This window comes from Melospiza melodia, chromosome 19, assembly GCF_035770615.1.
Source record: "Melospiza melodia melodia isolate bMelMel2 chromosome 19, bMelMel2.pri, whole genome shotgun sequence".
Lineage (NCBI taxonomy): Eukaryota > Metazoa > Chordata > Aves > Passeriformes > Passerellidae > Melospiza > Melospiza melodia.
Window position 1 is genome coordinate 7,724,093 of NC_086212.1, and position 22,963 is coordinate 7,747,055.

Below are 22,963 nucleotides of genomic sequence, written 5' to 3' on the forward strand. Positions count from 1 at the left end.
CAAGGTTTTTTTGGGAATTAGTGAAAGGGAAAGGGGGCTCCCAAAGGGCAGAAGGAGGTTTTTTACAAGATGAAGAACAAAAACCCAACTCTCTATCACTCCCCAAAACACACTCTTTGAAATATACAAATGATTATAAACTCCCGGTTTATCCAAGGAAGCCTTTAGGGGTAGGTTTCAGAGAAATCTTACACATTATTCTTGTCTGAAGTGATGATACTCACTGTAACACTCTCTTTGCTTTTATCAGCTGAACCTTCCTTTTCCTTAGGAGTGCTGGCTGTTTCTGTGGGTGTAGACTGCACGCTTGAACTGGGCTGGGAGGATTTAGTTAGTGTTTCTGTGCTAATTTCAGTATCTGTTTCTTGCTGTGTCGCAGTAGCTAAAATCAAGGAAAAAAGAGAATGAGGCCACTACTCAAGGGAGCCACAGTCCCTCCTCAGAGTCCCATCTGCACATGAAGAACTGAGTCACTGTGGATCCATCCACCCACCCAAACCCCCCAGCTGTGTAGGAGGCACCATTACCTGACTGTGTGCAAGATTTCATATGCTCAGGCCAGTGAGCTTGTTGGCAGGGGTAGTCACAGTAGCTGGTATTCCAACAGCAATAAAAGATGGCCTCTTTCTTGCAGTTGGCACACCATTGCTTCTTCTTGGTCTCATCCACTGCTTGCTGCTTTTCCAGTTCCAGCTGCTTCTTCACCTCAGCAATCAAACGATCCCGTTCCTGTTCCAGGCTCTGACGCATTTCAGCCATTGTCAGTTCTACTCAGAATCCAGAGAAAGATGGGTTTGCATTTTCCACTCCCCAACAGCAAAGAGCAAAACAGTAATATTCATAAGTTTAAAGACAGCATGAAATTAAAGTTAGCAGTCAAGGTATTCCCTGAGTTTGGGCATCTGTTTCATACCTACTCAACATCTTATTTTCTTATTTTGGCACCATGGTTTTTAACCATTACCTTCCATTTGTTAAACACTTTAGTTCTAGATGTCCCAGAATACAGCATCAGCACAAAAAGGACATATGCAGCTGCTGCTAACATGTTTTGTCTTTGCAAGCCCAAACTTTTGTTCTGCTCCAAATTCAGAAAATACAGAGGATTCCATCTCTTCTCTTATCTCATTTGTTCATCGTATCTTAGTTTTTTTACAAAGCAAAATGTGTTAGTTCCAAGAGGGACAATGTGATGAAGGTAACACATACTATAAGCATTTCCATTTTCTGTGTAGGACAATACCGGACACTGTTTTGGACTGTCATTTTCATACCTAGATTATGTTTCATTTCTGAAAGTTCCTGTTGATGTAACCATTGAAGTTTTTCTATCTCAATCCTCAAACGCCGAATCTAAATATTAAAAATTTAATGGTTAGTAATAACAAACAGGGCATGGTGTGTAATACATTATTATTACATAAAAAAACATGCCTAAAGCAATGAGCCACTGTTTACATCAAGGCTCCTTCATATTAACATGAGGACATGACAATATTAAACCCCAAACCAAAGAATGAAATATTCTAAATATCTGTTTGCTGAATTTGATCACCATAAAGAGCACAAGACTCTTTGAAGACAAAAAACTTCTGTTAAACTTACATTAACTTCTGTTAAACTTGATTCCTCTGAAACATCTCAAATTTCTGACTGGAATCAAGACCCTGTTCCTCAGTGCTGTATGCATTTATGAGCATGACATTTCATGTCTTTTATTTTAACTATATGAGGCTTAGAAAAGCAAGATTATAAATTCCTGTGGATTAGGAATACAAATATCTTTGCTCAAAACTTTGACTTCCTTATTTTGGTTAAAGGAGGTAAACAAATTCTCACACTTTGAGCTTTATTTGTTCCCATTTATTCTTAGTTTGCACTGCTTAATCTGTTTTTTCAAGGTTAAAAAAAACCCTTAGAACATACTAAGTCCTACCCTTAGAAAACATCAAAAGCAATGTATAGCATTTCATTAAAAATGCAAAGTGTTTCAAAGTATTTCAAAGAAGTATTAAAAACTATGGCTGTAATAAACTTCTGCACTACATAGTTTACAAAAAATTTATTTTCAAAAAAAACAACTTCATTTCCAATTTTAAAAAAGGTGGCAAATTCTTGACAGAAGATTGAAGAACCTGGGTTTGATGGCTTTAATGCTTATCTTACAGAGCCCACCTGGTATTTTTTCACTGTTTTTTTCCACCATTCTAATCATTACTTCTAAAACAGCACAGAAATTACTTAGCTCTTGACAGTCTCCATATACAATACTTCATAGATACAGTTATGTGGCACATTTATAGATATAAAAATACTAATTTGCATTTTCCAAACTCAAAATAGGTTTTTTAAATCTTACACTAACCTCAGCTATTGTACTTCCAGTAGTATTTTTTGAAAGATCATTATATATTTCAGTCATTGTTCCTTTGATGGCATCCATCATCTGAAAGACAAAAGGAAAAAAAAATTCTTTGATATATATTTTTAATAGATTCCCACTTTGATTTTCATTCAATCCCTCTCCTGGGAATCTATATTGCTACCCTTCTCTCTCTCTAAATATATGCTATTTACTTGGTTCTACTTATTTGGAAGGTAGAGCACAATTTTGATCAGGATTCTGATTTTTAAGTGTCCTGAACAGGTGAACTGCTTGGCCTTCTACTTTTCAAAGATATTGCTATTGATATCATTTATAAACAAAAAATATATAATCACGAATTTGGGGAAGAAACTCAATGAAAAAAATATATAGTATTCATTGATTTTTTTAATCTAAGTGTCTAAAAGAGTATGGAAAGCTCCTGTCCCTTCCTTCACTGTCACTGTGATGAGACCAATCCTTCTCTTTAACAATTTAGCATCTCTTTAATGTGTGAACACACATTTATCCCACCTGATGAAACTACAGGGTGTTTTAAAAGACAGGTACAACTTTAAAAGAAAGGTACAACTTCATTCAAACCTTCCTGCAGAACTTACTTTGCTGGTGTATTTAGCAATATCTGCAGCCACATCAGCTGAAGCTGTTGCAATTGGCAAGTCTGTGCTGAGTGAAGAAGAAAGTGTGCTTGCAGATCCGGAGCTGGTAACCATGGAAATGGGCTGAGTGCTTGTGACCAAGGTTATAGTGGATGTGGAAGTGCTCTGGGTGATCTCTTTTTGCTGCACAGCTAAGAAAAGAGAACATTGAGGGGATCAATCACACAAGGAATTATGAAAACAACAGGCAAACTTCTACCTTCAATATGTAACTAAACTGTGTGCATGTAACCATTTCAGATTTGTATTATTTACACAATAGTGCCATCTAATGATTAATTACACAGTGCTCAGCCACTGAACTTGTACATAATTGTAAGGCTTAGAGGTTATGAAGTAAATATAACTTTGAAACTTATCATTTTAGACCAGGCATTGCAGAAATCTCCCTCAGTTCTAATAACTTATCTGCTGGAGTATTTTTAAAGTAGTATTTTTTTTAAGAATAAAATTTTTCAAGCTATTTTTACTGATTCATGTTATAAAAGATGTCCTTACTGCCAATTTCCTCAGTAGTGGAATTACTGAAATAAACAATTTATTCATCTTTATGTGCTATATTTTTCTTTATGCCAATTCAGTATATAAGAAATCTACAGATTTTATAGTTTTCACATGATACATTTCCAAACTATAATATTTAAGATGGAACATTGCCATGATGTACTCAACAGTAAATATTGAGAAAACAAACTCATGGGCTGAACACAAAGTTCAGCCCGTAACATTAAGGTATGTATTAAAGCATGATTCTAGTAAAAGTTTAGCATTTAATTTCTCCAATTTCCACATTTATTTTTCCTCACTGCATATTTCTGTATCAATTTGTGCAGCCTACAAGCAGAAAGATGCCACTTCCTCAACACTGCTTAAATGACAGAAACAAAAGCAGTTTGGGACCAGAGAAAGGAGCCTCTGTAAATGTCTGTGTGTGAACCATCACCCAAACCTCTCTCCTCTACATCACCTGTGTGCCAGTGGCATCAGCAGAGTGGAGAATGTCTCCTCATCAGGCACAGCAGTAAACATTTCAGTTTATTAACTTGAAATGACAAACGAAGCTGATTTACATAAAGTTGCTGTTAAGTGAAGCATCAGCAGCACAGGCTTGTGTCACCCTGTGCCAGCTATTGGTGAAGGTTCCAGCAAAGGGATGGTGAGAAAACAGTTGTGAAAACATTCTGAAATGCCAGGGCTGTTTGCTCAGTAAACTAGCATCAAAGTCTTGTTAAACAACAGGGATTTCAAAGACAAATCCTGGAGCCTGGGTAATTTCATTGTTGTCAAATTATACTCTGAAAAACCCTTCAGATCTGTCAGACAAAACTGGAAGCAATTTGCAGATACTGAGGTGACACTGGTAAACATGCAAGTGGAATAGTTAATGGTTTTAGCATATGATCCAGAAAATTATTCAGTTCACTCTTCCAAATCTGTTATGGCTATGAAAAGCAAAGATATTTACACAGACACACAATTTTTTTTTGTCATTAAATAAGAAGACATGACTCTAAATACACAGCAGAAAGAGCAAGTATAGTGAGTAACTTTAATACTAAAGACACTTATCAGAGTAGAAGCACACTTTGAGATTTTGTTTACACAGAACTCTTGGCTGGGCACCCCTGGAGCACAGGGATCACTACTGGGGAATTATGGCACCACAGGCACATTTGAGTCAGAAAAGTGTGTACCTTTAACTGCTTGTCTTGTCTGGTATCTTGTCCCCTGAGAGGACTGAGGCTGCTGTGACTGAGACTGCTGGCTCTGCTGCTGCTGCTGCCTCTGTACCTTCTGCATGTGCCACTTCTGAGAAGAAGTCTGGAATTTATTTGAAGAATTCCACACCACCCTCTGCACAGCAGGGGCGGTTTCCTTGGGCAGCAGAGGCCTCTGCTTTTTCACAGGGCTCCCTGTGGCAGCAGAGGGAGCACTGACAGTAGAAGCAGCACTGGTGGTTGCTGTCACACCAGCTGGGGGGGTCTGTGATGCAGAGCGGGTGAGCACTGGAGTTTCTGGTAGAGGCTGGGTGCTTGCACTGGAGGAAGGTGGAGTTTTACCTACAACTAAACAAAACATAAAATGTTATGGCTGCTTTTCACCAACACATCTGATTTGTAATTTTCCATCTAGTTTTTGGAACTGCTATATATACCTTCCAATCCGCTTTGAATTGTTTTCCTCAAAAGTATCAATATTCTACAAGTAAAGTCATTTCAGTCTAGTGGAAACTGGTGGCAATTCAGATGCATCAGTGGCTAAGCAAAACAAGAAGTACAAAACCAAGAAAAACGAGCCTGACCTCATTCAAAAGATATGTGAGAGGTTAGCACTTGTTAGGGTGTTTCTGCCTTACCACTTTCACCTGTCATCTCAATTTCTTTCAGGAGAAAAACCATTCTAAAGGATTAATGTCTGAGCAGTAACTGAAGAAACTGTAAACTTTCTAAACGACAGTGAACTGACATTGACAACCAAATTCAGATGACACCACACTGGGCAGGAGTGTTGATCTGCTCAAGGGCAGGAAAGCTCTGCAAAGATCTTGACAGAGTGAATCAAGGGGTTGGGACAACTTAATCAGGTTCAATACGGCCAAGTGCTGGTTCCTGCCCAGCAAAAATTATGGATATTCATAGTTCCATTCTGCTGAAAGGAAACAGTAAAACTGTGTTTAAATCAGAAACTACAATGGGCACTGAAAACGTTTTTCATAGTCACAAAGGATGAACAATCACTCCTAAAAATATCTGTATCAAAACAATTTTTATCTTAATGCAAAAATAAAGGTGGCAATTCTACCTTTGGTAAGAACAGAACAGAGGGTAAACAAAAGGAAATCATTTCATCCTACCATCTTGTTTAGGAGAAGATTCTTTAGATTCTTTCTTGTTTTTCCTTCCCTCACGAGCACAATGATCATCTCCTAGATCGATGACAAGTTCACTCTCAGAATCAGAGTCCAGTCCTAGATGCACAGTTGGAGAGTCTGTTTCATCTTTCCCTTTCAGCTTTTCTTTTGCAGGATGTTGTAAACTCTTTCCCTTTTCAGAAAATTCTTTTTCAGTGTCTGAAACAGCCTTTTCCTTGACCGGTTCTTCTGTTTTCTCCACTTCTGGACTTGTGCTTTTAAGTTCCTCCTTGTCTTCATTCTGTGCTGGAGGCTTAGGTTTTTTTTTCAAGCTCAATGATTCTTTGTCACTTCTTGCACCTTCCTTGTCCTCCCCATCCTCTTGATCATTCTTTGATTTCTGATCCTCATCGCTATATTCACTGTCACTGGTATCAGATTTTTCTGAATCTTCAGAGTCACTGTGTTCTACTGCAGTATAAACAGCTTCAGATATTTCATTTATTCCTAATTGTGGGAAGGAAAGTACATTCCATGCTGACATCAGACTGACTGACATTACCAAGAAAATACTCTATATACTGGAACAAAGTGTACACACACCATTACCTTAACTATCAGTCCTTAAGCTACAAAGCTTAGTGCCCTATCCCAGCACCATAATGTATAAAAATGAACTTCTACATACTACAATTAATATTTTTATTTCATTCAATGGCCCTCCTTTCACTGCTTTTTCCCACTACCTGCAAGGTCTATTGCCCAATGCTGGCAAATACAAAAGTGAATTATTTTATCCACAAGAAGTCACCTTAAAAATCAGCAACACTATTCACCTGATTATAATTAGTTACTTACATTCATTGTACTTTGTGCAACTCACAGAATTTAGGCAGAATTCTCCAATTTTTCAACATGCAAAGCAGATAAGACTATAATCCTCTCATACTATCTACATCAGAATGGTACCAAAACCGGTTAAAAGATGAAAGGAAAATTTGAAGTATCAGGTTTCATTGTGTTTTAAAACAAACTAGTTCAGTGCATTCTACTCGCCTCAAAGAGCTTGAATTTTCTCTACTCTTGTTTTAAAACATAAAGTATTTATGGTTTTACTATCCAAAAACTTGCTTGACCTCCAATTTGAGTGTTCTTTATAGCTGATTGGTTGCAGGCCCCAATGAAGGAGGAATGATGAGGAGGGCTCCATTGATATCAGAAGGCTAATTAATTACTTTATTATACTATATTATTCTATAATCTAAAATTGAACCTGCCAAGCACTCAACTCTGCACATAGTCCCAACACACACAAACACTTGGCCCTGATAGGCCAAGGAAACCAAACACCATCACTTTGGGTAAACAATCTCCATGTTGCATTCTACTTTTGCACAAACACAGGCACAGCAAATGAGAAAAGAATTGTTTTTCCTTTCTCTGATATTCAAAGAATGTGAAACCCAGAAATATTTTTGGGAAGAACTGTGCCTTGCTTTTCTCTGTGAGGAGAAATGTGGCTGCAGTTCTGGAGGGACACTCACCCAGCTGTGCCTTACAGCTCTCGATGGTCTTGTCCAGGTTGAGCTGGAACCTGCTGCGGATCTGGCGCTTGGGGGAGATGAGCTGCACGGGGGTGCTCTGCTGCTGCACCGACTCACTCAGCTCCTTCAGATCCATCTCGGCCTTGCTGCGATCTGCAACAACAAACACAGCTCAGAATAAAGATTTTACACAAAGAACCAAAACAGCTATCCAGATAAAACACTGTCAGAACCCAGGACATCCCTCTGGCTGCCCTGGATGGCTCAAATCCCTGGCAGAGGGCTCAGAGACCTTGGCACGAAGCCAAAGACACCTGTGCCTTTGATTTTAACCCATGGAAAATATGACCAACTTTATATGGTCAACTCTCAAGCCATAAGAGTTTAAGTAGAATGATAGTTAGTTTGTCACAGGGTGAAAAAGTAAAATTTTGGGTTTTTAGAATGGGGTTCAGAAGGCAAGATAGAGGGATTTGGGTGTGCCTTGTCCTTCTTTCTCCTTCCTAGCCTCCATCTTCTGGGTGACGGTTCAGAGTAGAAACACACTGTCTAACATAGGTAATAGGTATTGGAAAATTCTTGTAAATAATGTACACGTGGTTTTTAGTATAAAAAGATAACACCGCCTCTGGGGCGGTCAGAGTGCCACAGACAGACCTCAGCAGGTCAGGAAAAGAATGTTCTAGATAACAGAGAATAAACAACCTTGAAAACCACAGCTGAAGAATCCTGACTCCTTCTTCAATCTCAGGGCTGGGAAAAAGAGACTTTCTAACACCTCAAGGTCATCTCGACCACAGAAACCCTGAGAAAACACATTTCACCAAAGAGCAATGCAGACAATCTCCAACATACTGCAATTTTTTTCTAATTGTGGGGTAAATAGTAACTCTAAAATGACTTTACTACAAAAAATTGATTCTTCCTCTCTTCACACACAAAACACATGTATCAATTATGGGGTCATTTTCTCCACCAATGTGAATTTATCAAGAAATTCCCATCCAGGTTTGTAAAGCTGTCTGACAGCACTTCTACTAAACTACTGCTGTTATTTACTACTACCTTCACAGAGAAAATTAAATAGAAATAAAATCTTTAGAATATTATAAGACACATAAAATCTTTATAGTCATCATTTAAAATACAAAACTTAGGTCATGAGAATACATAAAAAAGTAGATTATTTCACTGGATAAATTAGTAAATTCAAGACAGAATAACACATTTTTCAGTATATGTCAATTAGCAAGTGTGCCAGTAGCAACAGATGGTTCATTTCTGTTATTTTTCCTTCCTTTTTGCTCAACTACAGACCACAGAATCCTCCTAGCACTCTTCTGAAGATACAAAGTGTCTTTGTTTTCTGGACTCTCACTTTTGTTTTTGTAGAGAGAAACTCTGTTCACATCACATATGACAATGAAGTACTATGAGTTATATTGGAAAAATTCTAATATCCACAGAAGAACACATGCCTTGCACAGCTGACACTATTAAATCAAGAAGGGTTGTTCACTCTCATCACCAAAAAGTATAATAAAGGAAATTCCCCTAAACCTGAAAAAAACCCAGATATTCTACTTGAGAGTGTACAAGCACTTCTTTTATGGTATTATTCATGGACCATAACATCAGATTTTTCCAATCTAAGCTATTTATTCAAAGTGTTGCACCTGATGTCTCCCATCTGTGGCTCAAAAAACTGCAGCACTATGGTTTTTTTAATGTTTTTCCAAATGCATTGTCACCTCAGGTGAGGTGACAAACAGCTGCAGTGCAGCAGAATAAATTAATTCTACAATTATGTCCACGCATATGACCCACTGAAAAATAGACTTGTGAGCTTGTATCCAGAATCAGAATACCTGTAAGGCACTGAAGACATGAATTCATTATTTGAACTTAACCCTTCCTGAAGTACCTGGCTAACACCAGGAGGGCAAAATCCTGGGTCTCTGTGTAATATCACATGGAGGTAAAAACCAGAACTGAATCAGAACGCTCACAGGAACAAAGCACGACTGAGGAAACTGATTTACATGTTTGGTTTGCAGAGCTGTTTCACCAACTTAGTACTTACCTACTCCATCTTTCAAAATTCCACAATCCCAAAATTTACTTCTAGGGAGTTTCAAGACTTCAAGAATTCTGCTAATTCCTTTCATCCATCTATCTCCCTAGAGAGGGATGGTCAGTGAGGAGGTGATGTGAAGGCAGCAAGAGAGAAGCCCTAGTAAATCCTAAATCCCAAAGATCACGAGAAAACCTTGCCAGCAATTCACTTGAGAGAGACTGAGTGGTGAAGAGCAGCAATGCTCATGTAATTGCAACCTTTAGAAACTTACCTACTGTTTAGACACATTCATTTTTACAGTTCAGCTGAGAAAAAAATTATCTTTTAACTACTTCCTTTCATCAACAAGAAACAATAATGGAAACTTTCTTTTACAAGATAAAAAACCCAGTAAATCTGATAAAACAATAATTACATGAGTGCCTCATTTAAAGACCTTTGCTCATTTAAAGTCACATACAAGCACATTTGTTTATACTATGCTGCACTGACACCACCATAATTTTTTCAGCTGTAAGAATATTAGGTTTTCAAACATCTGAACTAACCAAGGTTAAGATTCAGAATGCTTCCTGGCGTGGAAGTTCTTTCTTGCTTAGCAGAAATTGGCGTTGATGCTTGAGGAGAGAAAGGTTTGGGGCTGCCTGACAAGCTCCCTGATTGACCTGTTCTTGTTGGTGCTGGAGAAGCTGAAAAAGTAGAAAATTAATAAAGACAGATTTAAAACCAGAACATCTACTCATGAAAATTATGGTTTTTTTATTTATTTCCACTCTGCATTCACTTTAATAGTTACAACTATTTCTGCTACTTAAATTGAACAGGTTTAGTCCCTTTTCAAGATTATTCATCCCTCCTCAATGTGACAGAAAGAACAGTTCTTTCTTATCTGTGATAGTGAAAGTTAAATGCATCTCTTTTTTAAAAATTTCTTCATAAACAGCCATAGTCATAGCATAGTCCATGATAGTCATAGACTATCTTTTAATGATAGTCATAACACAGCCTATCATTAAAAAGTACATGGAATAAAACTAGTCCATTTCCAAAGCTCTGTACCTCTTTTCTTTCTTACCTGTATTTTTCTCAATGAAGTCCATGGATTCTTCACTGGCACTAAAATGACTGGAAGTTGCTTTTTTCTCTGCATCCTGTTCAACATCAGAGCCAGTGTGAACGGAGGAGTTTGTACTCATTGGTGACCGTGGCATATCTGTCAGTGAAATCCTGCGACCTGTGCTACTGCCCAGCATGGACTTGCTCATCAGGATCTTGGGTGATGCTGTCATATCAAAATTTAGTTTGATTTTCTCTTGTTTGTCTGTCTTTGCAGTTCCAGCAGCTGGGTTTGCAGGGTCTAACAACATTTGGTATTGATTGTTGGGAGTATATGGTGTCCGGAAAGGTGCATAATTAAATACTCCAAATTTTCTACGAATGTTATCAACATAAACCTCCATTTCTTGCATTGCACTATTGAAGATGCTTTTAGTCTTTTTCACAGAAAAAGGAATTTCTTTAGACATGAGGTAGCAATTATTTATTGGAACCCAGGCCCTATATATAAAACAGAAAAATAAAAGATAATATAACTACATTTCATACTGTGAATTGACATTGCCAGCTTTTATGCAAATACTAATTTATTTTTGCCTATTCATAAAGATATGAGTAGCTAGACAATTTTAAAGAACCATAATTACATTCTTTTAATATTTCAGTGCTTAGTTTTGTAAGTAAGCAAGTTGCATGCCTTGGATTATCAGTGGCTTATTTTATTTTACCCAGTAGCAATAAAACATGACTTAACACTGGCCAAATGACAAAATATTCCTAACAGAATATTTTTGGAACAGTCTATGTATCTGCAATACAGCCATTGCTAAACAGTCTATCTGTCATAGCACAAAAATGTAAAAAGTAGGTAAGGAAATGAATACTTCACAAGTACCTTCTTAGAAATATTTTATACCCCAGGCCAGGTTGGCCAAATTCCTCAGTGCCAGGAAAAGTTCCATCAGCAAGTACTGGAGAGATTTTATTTATCATGAAATGAAGCAGACCCTGAAATTGCCTCCCAAGACCCTAAACCAACAGGAACTTTGACTTAATTATTCCATGGCCTTGTATATTTGAGTTTTTTACACATTATTACAGATTTATATTTCTAATTCATGACAAATCAACCTGTATACATTATGGCTGTGTCCATCTAAGCAGAGGATTCACAATTACAGAGAACTCCCTTCAGAGCAAAACTGGCATTTTCAACACAGGTTATATTTCTGTATTTTTAAACCTACAGGTGTGTGCTCATTCCCATAATGTTTAGACAACATAAATGCCTTCATTGGTTCCTTCCCCCTTTAAGAACTGCAGTTCTCCCCAGCACAACACCAGACACAGGAATTAAGCTGCACACTCATCAGATTATGGATTTATCTTACAATCATGTAAGGAACTAAAACTGTGTTTGCTACAGTATTACAGTTTTTGTTAGAGTCAAGTTTCTAAAGACAGGATCCAAAAACTTGCAAGCACACAAAATTTCAACATAAATTTCTTAAGTGCAGCCAAAGACATCCTTTTGTTCAACTCCCACCTGTCATGTTGGCCAAAGAAACGGGCATCAACTTGCCCATCTTTATCCCTCAGTGCTTTAGCAGGCCAGAATGGAAAGCCTTTGAGTTTAGCCCAGACCAAAGGGTGGGGATTGCTCTAGAGGAAGAGGCAAAATACACAGTAAGAAAACGTAAGCAGTACTAGCTTCAAATCTGCTAATAAACATGATTTTTTAAAAAATTGTATGGATTACTTAGATTTAAGGCATTTGCCATATACAAAATTCCATTTTAATATAAACAAAATAAACCCTAAGAGGACAAAATGATAAAATTATATTAAAAACACTTGCTAAACTTTACACATCCTTAACTAAACCACTAGTAATTGCACTTCTTTACTAATTTATTTTTTATTTTTCCCCTCCAAATATATAGCACAACATAAGTTAGGCTATAGCCAATCTTTGAAATGCTGTAATTTTTACTAAGGCTTGTGTCTTGGCAGATCATAAGACACTAAAAAGTCCTTGACTTAGGGTAAGCACTACTTAGCAACAACCAAAACATCAGTGTGTCATCAACATTATCTTCATACTAAATAAAAATACAGCACTGTTCCAGCTGCTAAGAAGAAAAGGAACTCTTATTCCAGCTGAAACCAGGACAGTCCAAGAAAGAACTTGATGGATTACACACTTCTACTTGAGACTCTTAAGGTGTCTTCCCAAATTTTATTCAATATTAAACAGGAAACAGACAACCTATCAATAGATCATGAAAGAAAAAGCAAGTCTCAACTGATGCACATCTGCAGAAAAAGATGTTCACATTTCAGATATCCTCCAAGCACTGAGGGTACCACACATAAGCACTGCTGGCACAAGGCAGTTACCTTATATTTGAGGACAAAGAACTTGTGAACTGGTTGCTGACAGCCTTTACAATTATTCCTGACTGGATCGGTCCTTTTGTGAAAACCTGCAATCTTACAGCTAAGTAATTTGAGACAGTCTGACTCCACAAGGATGAAATGCCAGCACAAGCTGCTTGGTAAACAAACTACAGCAGCTTTCCTTGACTAAGGAACCACCAGAGGCTTAAAACAAAGAGTGGATAACAGTCAAATGAGAACTGCTAGTTTAATGTAGTAGCTAGACTACCATAATTCTCAACTTACACAAGGCTCACAAAACCAATTCTCGCGTTTTTGGCAAGCAGCTAAATAACATTCCGGACATACTTCAATTTCATTCATCTGGAAAGAAAAAGCTAAGTTATTGGAGAGATTAAACAGTATCCAAAGGATGGTCATTTGCATTTATTCAGAGGAAAATCATATTGTTACAGTAAGAGAACATCTATGCATCAGAAGATGTTGGTCTCTTTTTCTAGCTCCAAATATTTATTAACAGGATAGATGCCTTTGAGCAGAATCTATAAATCCACTTTCTCTTCTTCCCTCCCCACAAGGCTTAATTATAAATAGTGAATATCCTTGTGGAAGACATATAAGCAATTCTTTTGCCCAAATGCCATTCTGTAGGCTATAGATATACATACCTCAATGTAAGGAAACCTACAAAAATTATAAATCTGCAATACACATCTTGGAAAATATGTATTAAGTCAGTCACTCACAAATACATGACATGGAACACTAAACACACAGAACAATTAATTTAATTGGGGCACTCATACCTCATGCTCACAGATCTTGATGATGACTTTTGCTGTTTGTGTCAATTTGTGATTTCCTGAGGAAACAATAAAATGCTTTAAACCAAGAAAATTGTTACAGCAGAACTATGATAAAATCAACAGTTTTCAGATATAAAAGTCATCTGTAAAAACAAAAGAGAATATCTAAAAAAACTACGTAAAAACATATGCATGAACTACATACTTGCAAAAGCAGAACATCAGCACTTTCTTATTAATGTAACATTTAATAATCTTTAAATGCTCCTTTTTGAAACCTGTTGTATCCTTCCCACCACTGACACACTCTTTCAATGAGGGATTTGCTGTCTGATCTTCTCAATTATGTCTCAATTAAGTGCTGTATGATGCAAAACATTAAAGTAATTCAGGGGTTGGAACTAGATGAGGCAGATTGGATCAGATCATTTAAGACCTAAACCATTGCATGATTCTACCTCATTAGAAATGTTTTCTCTAAGGTGGAATGAGTAAGTGACAGGACAGGTTGTATCTGGCCCAATAGTTTTATTTGTTCCACTTATTAAAAAAAATTGTTGCTTTTAGGCACTATGGTTATTAACAGGAAGGCACTTTCAGTGTAGAAGTCCACAAATTGCTCCATGACTTTAACTATGTCAAAGTTTCATATCTGAGGATGTAAGTACACATTAACACCTACCCCCATTGTAAATAATGCAGTTGTGCAAAATCCATTTGGCATCAGCCAAAAATGCTTCAGTGCAACCGTACATTTTCTTTTTAACATTCTGGAAACAAGAAATTAAAAATGTATCAGGAAACAGTAATCAGTAAAAAGTGGCAGCTTCTTCCTGAGTGCTGTGTTCTATCAGTCATACAATAAATAAAACTGACCCCTGGAGGTGTTCAAGGCCAGGCTGGACAGAGCTCTGAGCAACCTGGTCCTGTGGAAGCTGTCCTTGTCCACAGCATGGGGCTGGAAGGAGGTGAGCTTAAAGATTCTTCCAACCCAAACCAGTCTGTGATTCCATTATATTTGTTTACTGCAGAATTATGATTCTAAATGCTTAAGAATCTCTCAAATTCAAGGTGCCTTTTGACTGCCCTGAAAATGTATGAACTGTCAAAATTAAACCTAAATAGTGAATTATTTAGATCAACATCTCAAACATTTCCAAAAAAACATGTTTCCTAATGTTTCTGCAGAAAAGTCTTTGGTTTCTTCTACTGATATATTATCACTCCACAGCAAGACCCAGAAAAAATACTGGTCACAGTACATTAGACAATATGTTTGATATTAGAGTCTACCTAGTGGGTAAAGCAATTTGATTAAATAAAATTAGTCCCATGGTTTTTTTACCATAAAGGCATCAGCCTCCTTTGTAAGGACACAGAGAATGAAAAGTTGTCTCTTCACCAGGTCTTGACAGAACAAAGCTCTGCAATGCTTCACTCTTCATTAAGCAATGGAGAATTTCTTCATTATATGTACTTTCAAATTACTATTGAACTGAGAATGAAAGTTCCATTATCCACCTCTTGACAGTTTCTTTTTTCTTCTACACCTCAGGTGCAGTGGAGATTACAGTATTTGTTGAATGATCAGTAATATGAGTCAGGAATGACCCCTGGATATACATCAAATGGTCCCTAATTAATGAACCAGTGATCCATAATGATCAAATGAACCATAATACAACATAATGATCAAATTAAAATCCTGCTTTAAGAAGTCCCTTCTGGAGATCATTCATGGAATCAGATTAATTTAATAGAAGGAAATCAGCAGTGTAAGCTTGTCTTATTCACACTATTTTTTCCTGAGCATTTGTTACTGGCTCAGACAAAGCAGAGAAGTTCAGTTAACATATGATTGGTTTTAAGCTGTAAATGAACTCATTTTCTTAATAACCAAGAAACCACCACATCCATCAAAATAATTTCAAACAACCTCTCTCCTCCTGCCATCAAACATTTTAGAAATGTTACAGATAGCAATCAAACTCAAGGACCTTCCTCAGCTAGCTTCATACAAACCTTCTCTAATGTACAAAGGTCCATTGGATGAAAGATATATTCTGCATAATCTGGGTGTTGATCCAGTGAAACTGGCTTTTGAAATGGCTCTGTCTGTTAGGGGGAAAAATAACCACACTGGTTACTAATACTGAACAGTTTCATCAATGACACAACACTCATTTTCTGTGCTATCAGACAAAATTCTTCAAAAGTAATTATAAAATGTTGTGAGGTAATAAATTAATAGTAGAACAACAGGAACTAAAGGGTCTCATTTAGCTGATTTTTCATATGCTGGACATGATGAATTGCAAAAATCACAAAAACTGAGGGATTTGTAAAAGGTACTGTTGTGATTTACAACAAACAATGGTACATGTTTTAGACACACTGAAGGAATTTCCTCAGCATTTTAAAAGTATGTGATACAACCAACTTCTGTGGTAAGAACACTTGCTAATAACAGATAGAAGCTACATTTTCAACACATATAATCAATAATGCAACAGTGTCAGTGCCTAGGGCTGTCTATATAAATATATTGGGAAGAGATCATGCCTCCACATTCCCCTTTTATGTCTGATACAGCATCGTCCACTTTCAGAGAGTGAGAAATCACCACCTTCCACTGGAAAACCACACTGTACTTTCATTACACCTACTGAAAATACATCCAGAGGTTACATCACAAAAGTACAGTTTAAATGCACTCCAGAACAGTCTGTACAACCTAAACTAATCTGTCTGTGCTAGACAGGTGGCACATAGAACAGAAGCTGCCACAAACAATCTGATAAACCAAACATTCATCATCCACTAAAGAAAGCAAACTCCACATTATGACAAACACATGATCCAAGTATTTAAAGAAGAAAACAACAAAAATGTCCTTACCCCTGGCTGTTTCATTTTCTGTAGTGCAAACTTCAGTAGATATGATAGCTGTTCGATGGTGAGCATTGTCATTGCTTTACTCTGTGTTTCTATGCATTCTGCAACTGTGATTTTCTAAAAGTTCAGATTAAAGAAACACTTTGTCAGCAAACATTTCTAGATAAACACTTCTCCACTGACACATTCTACCAATCAAATGAAATATAATAGCTATTCTATGAGAAATAAAACATTTCTGATAATGTAATATAAGTACTTCAGATGCCTGTTTTACCTGGGTTTTGGCCTGTGTATGTTATCAAAAAAGAAGAAAAAAGGAAAAAGAGCAGAAAATTATCCAGCATCTTCAAGATCACACAAAATGAATATGTGAATACATAAAATTCCCAAATACAATATGGGTTCAGAGCAATGTGAGCAAGTGAGAAGGTCACCTGGGCTCTAATAAAATAAGTGATCAGAGGAAAACATGCCATAAACCAATTTGCTTTCATTACAGATATCTGGATGCCAAGTATTCTCTCCCCAGAAATCACTGGAGAAAAATGATTAAATTCTTCCACGGTAACAAAATACCCACTTGTTTATGTAGACCCTATAGTGCATTTTTTTCTGCACTGTTTAAAAGCTGATCAGCCCATAAGAAGCACAAGTTAAACTAGTGAAAACTTCAGAATGATTTCAGAATTACTGGTGCTTGATGAAGAGATCACTCTTTGAAATGGTGCTTCTCTAGAGCTGGAGACACAAATCAAGTTGGAGACTCATGGTAAGAAGGCAAACACAAGGCAGGTAACACACAGGGAAAAAGTGGTGAAGCACAGCCATGGATGCCTCCTCTTCTGCACAAATTTTTCTGGTACCTTGACCAAGAGGCAACAGGAATAAACCAGAAACATTTCAGAACACAGAAAAAGCTGCTTAAATCTCAAAACCAAGCATGAAATCCACTCCTTATATCAAACTAACCTCACATTCTGGGCAAAACCAATCCCCCTCTGGTTCGGCTGTCAGTTTCAGACACTTAGCATGATAAACCCGAGGACAGAGTTCACAGCAGAGGACTTGGCCTTCCCGATGACAAACCCAGCAATAGAAATCATTCCGTCCATCCTGTGGTACAACATCAACAGGGTCTGTGGTGAGTGGCTGCTTCATATAGTAAAACGGACCATGTCTTAGTTCTGACTGAAATGTAGGCAAGAAAAACAGGTTTGGTTTCAAAACAAATTTGCATTTTTTCAAATCATAATAGTCATCATATATAAGCAAACAGCAATTTACAGAGTTTGATTAACATTTATGCAAGCACAGTATCTTAGTCATTGCACAAAATCATTCATAAAGAAGTTTACTGCTTATTCAGATGCTGAATGACAATTTGCACTCAAGACCAGAAATAAATGTTTTGTGGCAAGTGAAGGCATTGAGTGCAAGACATGCAATCCAAGAGCCAGCAAACACTTTCAGCTTCAAGAAAGTAGTATTGCTATAGAAGCTATTAGGCCCTCTAAACTCTGAATTTCACAGGGCCGTGCAAGCTAAATACTGAGATATTTAGTGGTGGCTAAACCTGGGAAAACTGAAGAGGTTAGTCCTGAAACAAGAAGTTGAACACCATGCAAATCTGTGCTAGTTTGCAGCAATTTGTAGCTTTGTACCATGAAGCAAGCCAATGCTGATTTTGATTAATAAGGCAAACTGTAGAGAAGGATGACAAAGGAGCAAATTCACATCCTGAGCAGCCATCTCCACTACAGGAGAGATTTCATTCACCACCTAAATTGCATATCACAATTTGAGACTCATATCTGTACCAGTTTGCCTGCACTAAACCAGTACTAACTTTGTAATCTGCATGAACTTGTCTTTGCCTTGAGCCTGACAGCTCAAAGATGACACAGCTGATGCCAAAACACAAGAAGTGAAGAGCCTGGGATGGCTTAAATGGGTCCAGAGTGACCTAAAGCTTGTTATATCAGCTCTGAAGAACTGCCAGCAGGGAAAACTATTTATTTTATTTTTATTTTTTAATAAAAAGAAAAAAAAATATTTATTAATGACAAGGGTACTCAAATTCTCTGTTTGGTATTCATTATAGAGGTGGTTTGCTGAGGAGGGAAGTAGCCTTGAGATTTTAGACAGCTCATTTAATGTGATTTTTTTGTTTAATGTAAAACCACTTGCTTGTGACTTCACTTGTAATTATCCAAACACTTGTAGTCTGAAGAACCATTTTGTTTTATTCTCAGGTCATTTTTCAAGTGTCCTACACCATTTACAAATCTGCAGCTTCTGAGACTCTTGAGCTGACACACGCCCATGTAATTCACAGGACAGGGCAACAAAACGTGTTCTGTAACTTTGAGGCATCCTGAACAAAATCAGTCACATGGGACACAAATAATGTCCCCAGAAAGCACCAGCATGCCACTTTGAACCATGGTATTTCTAGATACCTAAAGTTACAAAGGAGGTGTAATTATCTGCAGGAGTAAGGGATCTTCAAGGTAGAAGCCACAACCCACCTGAAGATGTTGCATCTCAAAAAAACCCCCAGATTATCTAACATTATACAATATTTTAGGCAAAGAAAGGATGTTATTCATAAACACTGTGCCACCTAAAATTTCATGTGATTTTGTGCCAGTTTTGGTGGCTTTCAATTTCTATTCTACAGATGATAAAGCCCAGAGACACTTTGTTCCCACCACAGAAATGGGCAAAGTGTTACTTCTGTACTTTCTATACACACACATTTAATGACACAACATGACAAGAGTTTCAGAAGGAAACTGGTTCTGTGAGATCTTGTGGAATAAGTGGGACAGAATAAGGATTTCAGTCTATTTCAAACTAATTACTACAACAAGCATTTAAACAAAGAAACCAGAGTGAGGAAGGGAGAGTTGTAATTTCCAATGCTGAAACATTTTGTTTGCAGCTCAGTGCACCACAGCTGTGAGACCATCTCAGTCTTGTACACATGGACAGGCAGCTGTGGGGCACTTCCTCCACTGCAGATAAAGGAAATTACCAGAGGAATTTAATATATATTCTGACTTTGAAGTGGATGTAAGTAGTATATCCACACTAACTTTGTAAGATTCACAGTTCTGCTTTGAGAAAAAAGTTTCTGCTTTTCACAAACATAAAACCTGTGAAAGTTCCACAGAAATCATAACATCCAAACTGAAGAGAAGTCAATTTTTGCTGGCAAATGAGATGAATTTGGTTTCTGTTCAAGGACGCTTTTATCATTTAGACATCTATCATCTTATTTTGCCTAAGCCAAGTTTAAGAACCAAAACAAAAAAGGGTTTAGAGACTCAACAGAGACCCAAAGAACAAAACTAAAAGACTGAAAATGAATGATTCAGCTGCATCAAGGGACCTTTTCACTTGTCCTAGTCAGAGTAATATGTTTTAAGAGTAAAATTTTAACAGTTATTAAAGTTCAAGTTCAACTAGGTGGTAGCTTGTTTTAAAGGCATTATTGAAGTTATTAAGACCTGTAGAATGACAAAGGAAACTGAAGAAAACAAACATCAGTACTGCAGTGCTGTTTTGGAGAGAAAAAGATCACTATTTATATTCAATTTAAATTACTATTGAAACTAGTAGTAAAACAAGCTGACAACTTTAATTACATTATAACTGTCCAATTAAATGTTGGAAGTTCCTGATTTTTCGCCTTAGTTACATTCTACAATTTCTTAATTCTTTGTTTGATTTTTAGAACTTTAAATACTTGATGGCAACATTCTGAAGATCTGTGACTGCGCCCACAACATGTAATACAAAGTTTTGTGCAACTGTAACTTTAGTAATGGTATCTTGAAAGGTTCAAGCACTATAAAGCACTTTGTAATGTAGAATATTAAGTTAGAGGTTTCCAGGGAGGTTGTCATACCTCAAAACAGATTTATCAGTCAATCAGAACCACAGCTATCAGCTACATCATACTCAAACTCACCCTGAGAGCAAAACTAGAACCTGCATGCTCAGCTCACATCTGCTCAGCAGTAAAAGAATCTTTAAAAGCAGCTCCTGCTACCACAGAGAGCAGAGTTTGAACCTATTTAGACACAACGATCTTCAGGCATGCCCACTTCAAATCTGACATGCAAGACAACATTAAATGAAAAGCAGCTTGTAAAAGCTAAACAGAACTAAACAGATGATATTTTCTTGCTAACTTGAAATAAGCACAGCAAAATAAGCAAGTCTGATAGGTTTTCTTCATTAGATACACAACTTTATTCTATCCTGCACAGGTCTGAGATACCTGGAAAACAGAAAAGTATTTACCAAGGGGAATTTATCAAGTTCAACAACTGCAACTGTGTTTTCAAATATATTTTTAAATTCAGGAAGAAAAGGTGGAAATTAATACCCAAGGATTCAATTCCACTGTTTGCAAAATCATCTCTGCACTGCACAGTTATAAGCTCAGATGTCAGAGGGCAGTATCTGCCCAGAAAATGTCCAAGATGTAAAGGAATAAACCCAGGCTGCAGTGAAGCTCAGCAAATGCCAAACTGACCCCAGGGCACCTCCACATGATACAGTTACATCTCCTGATTATCCTGAAATAAAATACAATTTATACTGAGTTTTAAGGCCTGATTTATTAACAGCTTTTGTTCCAGGACAACTGCAGTGAGTAGGAAGTTCATTTTCCTTCTTCACCAATGCTACCAGGATAATGTGGATGCTCTTAGGCCAGGCGAAAGTGATTTGAACACTCAGAACTTAATCCTGTGTTTATATACCACTGGCAAAAAACCCCGTGACACAAAAACGCATTTTGAAAAATACACAGAACATCAGGTGTGCAGTAATTTCAGTAAGGCTGAAGACTGCTTTCATGTAATCTACTCCAAGATGATACAGATGCTTTACAACATTTGCTATTCAATACAATTCATATAATTCTTTTCTTTCATGTGCATCATATAATGAATCAGAAATTGTTAAAGTCTTGTGGAGACAAGTTCTAAGAAGGACAACAAATGCTATCAATTCAGCATTCAGAAGACACTAAAAATAAGGTTATGAGCATAAAGACTGAAAAGTCACTGTGACTCTTTGATTTAACTAGTTTGGTAGGAATGTACACTGCCTGGAAACTCCAAGGTGGAGCTGACTAAAGGACAGTAGGAAAGGACTGCAAGCAGATGAGGAACTTCACTGACATTATGAGACCTTTCTTAATCTAGGTTATCACGCTACTGAACATTTCCTGTTAATAGTTTTAGTTAAAAAAACAGTTATTGTTGGTTTTGTTATTGTTATAATTATTCATAATAATTCTGTTCCAAATTGCATTTATTGGTTATATATCTTATTACCTTTATGAAATCACCAAGCAGTACACAGGTAGTCTTTTTTCAACAGATGTAAAACAATAATCAAAAAGCATTCAAATTGAAATTATAATACCAACTCCTACCCCCACTGCATTCAAAAATTAATACCCATCCCTTATGAGTACAAAAATGGAGTTTCCTTGAAGAAGACTGAGCTTCTGCTCAGCTATCTCTACACCCTCTATTTCATATTCTAGCACAATAAAACCATGGCTCCTCTTACCTGCTCTTTATTATTACTGTTCAATAGACCAGGCTTCTTTTTCTTTTTTATAGGACTTGTTGATGCATCTTGAGGTGAGTGGCCATTGGAGGAATGTGGAGGGCTGGGAAATTTCCTTTTTTGTGCTGCACGTTCAGCAGAGCCAGGATCTGTAACAGATACAAACAACATGGGTAAAGACTGCAAACTGATGAAAAATATTCCAAAAATGGTATGGTTTGTCATTCATACTCTTCAAAGGTTTTTATTTCATGTTTTTACAATAAAGGTATTTGGAACTTCATTCCTTCAGAACAAAATTTCAGTAATCCCTAAAGAATACAAAATGCTCAGCTCAATTAAAAAGAACTTACTGCTATTTTTCAAAAGAAACAAGCACACAAGCAGCTGCAAAGGACACTTATAGAACAGTGATGATTCTGACAAAATACAAGTGAAATTTCATCAGAGTTGGGTCAACAAGTTTAATTTTTCCCTAAGCCTTTAATTCATGCAACAAAACAAAACTATACATAGAACCACAGGGATCAGAATTAAACAAGAGAAACAACTGAACCATCCCACTAATATTTAATTGCACAGAAAAAATTAAAAACTTCAGTGGTTTTCTACTTTCTAAACAAATCTATGGAAAATATTGTGCTATATGATGACTTCTGATTGACCAAAAGCTTGGTTAACATGTGTCAAG

The 22,963-nt window shown here is 36.9% G+C and overlaps 1 protein-coding gene across 6 annotated transcripts in view; it reads right to left on the bottom strand.

Moving 5' to 3' along the window:
• ZMYND8 (zinc finger MYND-type containing 8) overlaps positions 1 to 22,963 on the bottom strand; it is a 48,891-nt gene that overhangs the window by 5,741 nt on the left and 20,187 nt on the right. For 5 of the 6 annotated variants that reach the window (XR_010030064.1, XM_063172273.1, XM_063172274.1 and 2 more), the window contains exons 3-20: positions 22,273 to 22,421; positions 17,647 to 17,865; positions 16,678 to 16,791; positions 15,802 to 15,894; positions 14,462 to 14,549; positions 13,780 to 13,835; positions 13,259 to 13,336; positions 12,120 to 12,235; positions 10,593 to 11,074; positions 10,066 to 10,206; positions 7,441 to 7,593; positions 5,900 to 6,403; positions 4,740 to 5,111; positions 2,986 to 3,176; positions 2,366 to 2,446; positions 1,275 to 1,353; positions 528 to 767; positions 225 to 382 (exon numbers count right to left, since the gene is read on the bottom strand). Coding sequence is in view for 5 of the 6 variants with exons in the window: in XM_063172273.1 (XP_063028343.1) it covers positions 225 to 382; positions 528 to 767; positions 1,275 to 1,353; positions 2,366 to 2,446; positions 2,986 to 3,176; positions 4,740 to 5,111; positions 5,900 to 6,403; positions 7,441 to 7,593; positions 10,066 to 10,206; positions 10,593 to 11,074; positions 12,120 to 12,235; positions 13,259 to 13,336; positions 13,780 to 13,835; positions 14,462 to 14,549; positions 15,802 to 15,894; positions 16,678 to 16,791; positions 17,647 to 17,865; positions 22,273 to 22,421 (3,314 nt within the window). In the remaining variant the exon portion in view is untranslated. The remainder of the gene's footprint in view (positions 1 to 224; positions 383 to 527; positions 768 to 1,274; positions 1,354 to 2,365; positions 2,447 to 2,985; positions 3,177 to 4,739; positions 5,112 to 5,899; positions 6,404 to 7,440; positions 7,594 to 10,065; positions 10,207 to 10,592; positions 11,075 to 12,119; positions 12,236 to 13,258; positions 13,337 to 13,779; positions 13,836 to 14,461; positions 14,550 to 15,801; positions 15,895 to 16,677; positions 16,792 to 17,646; positions 17,866 to 22,272; positions 22,422 to 22,963) is intronic. The other variant, XM_063172277.1, reaches the window with a different exon arrangement.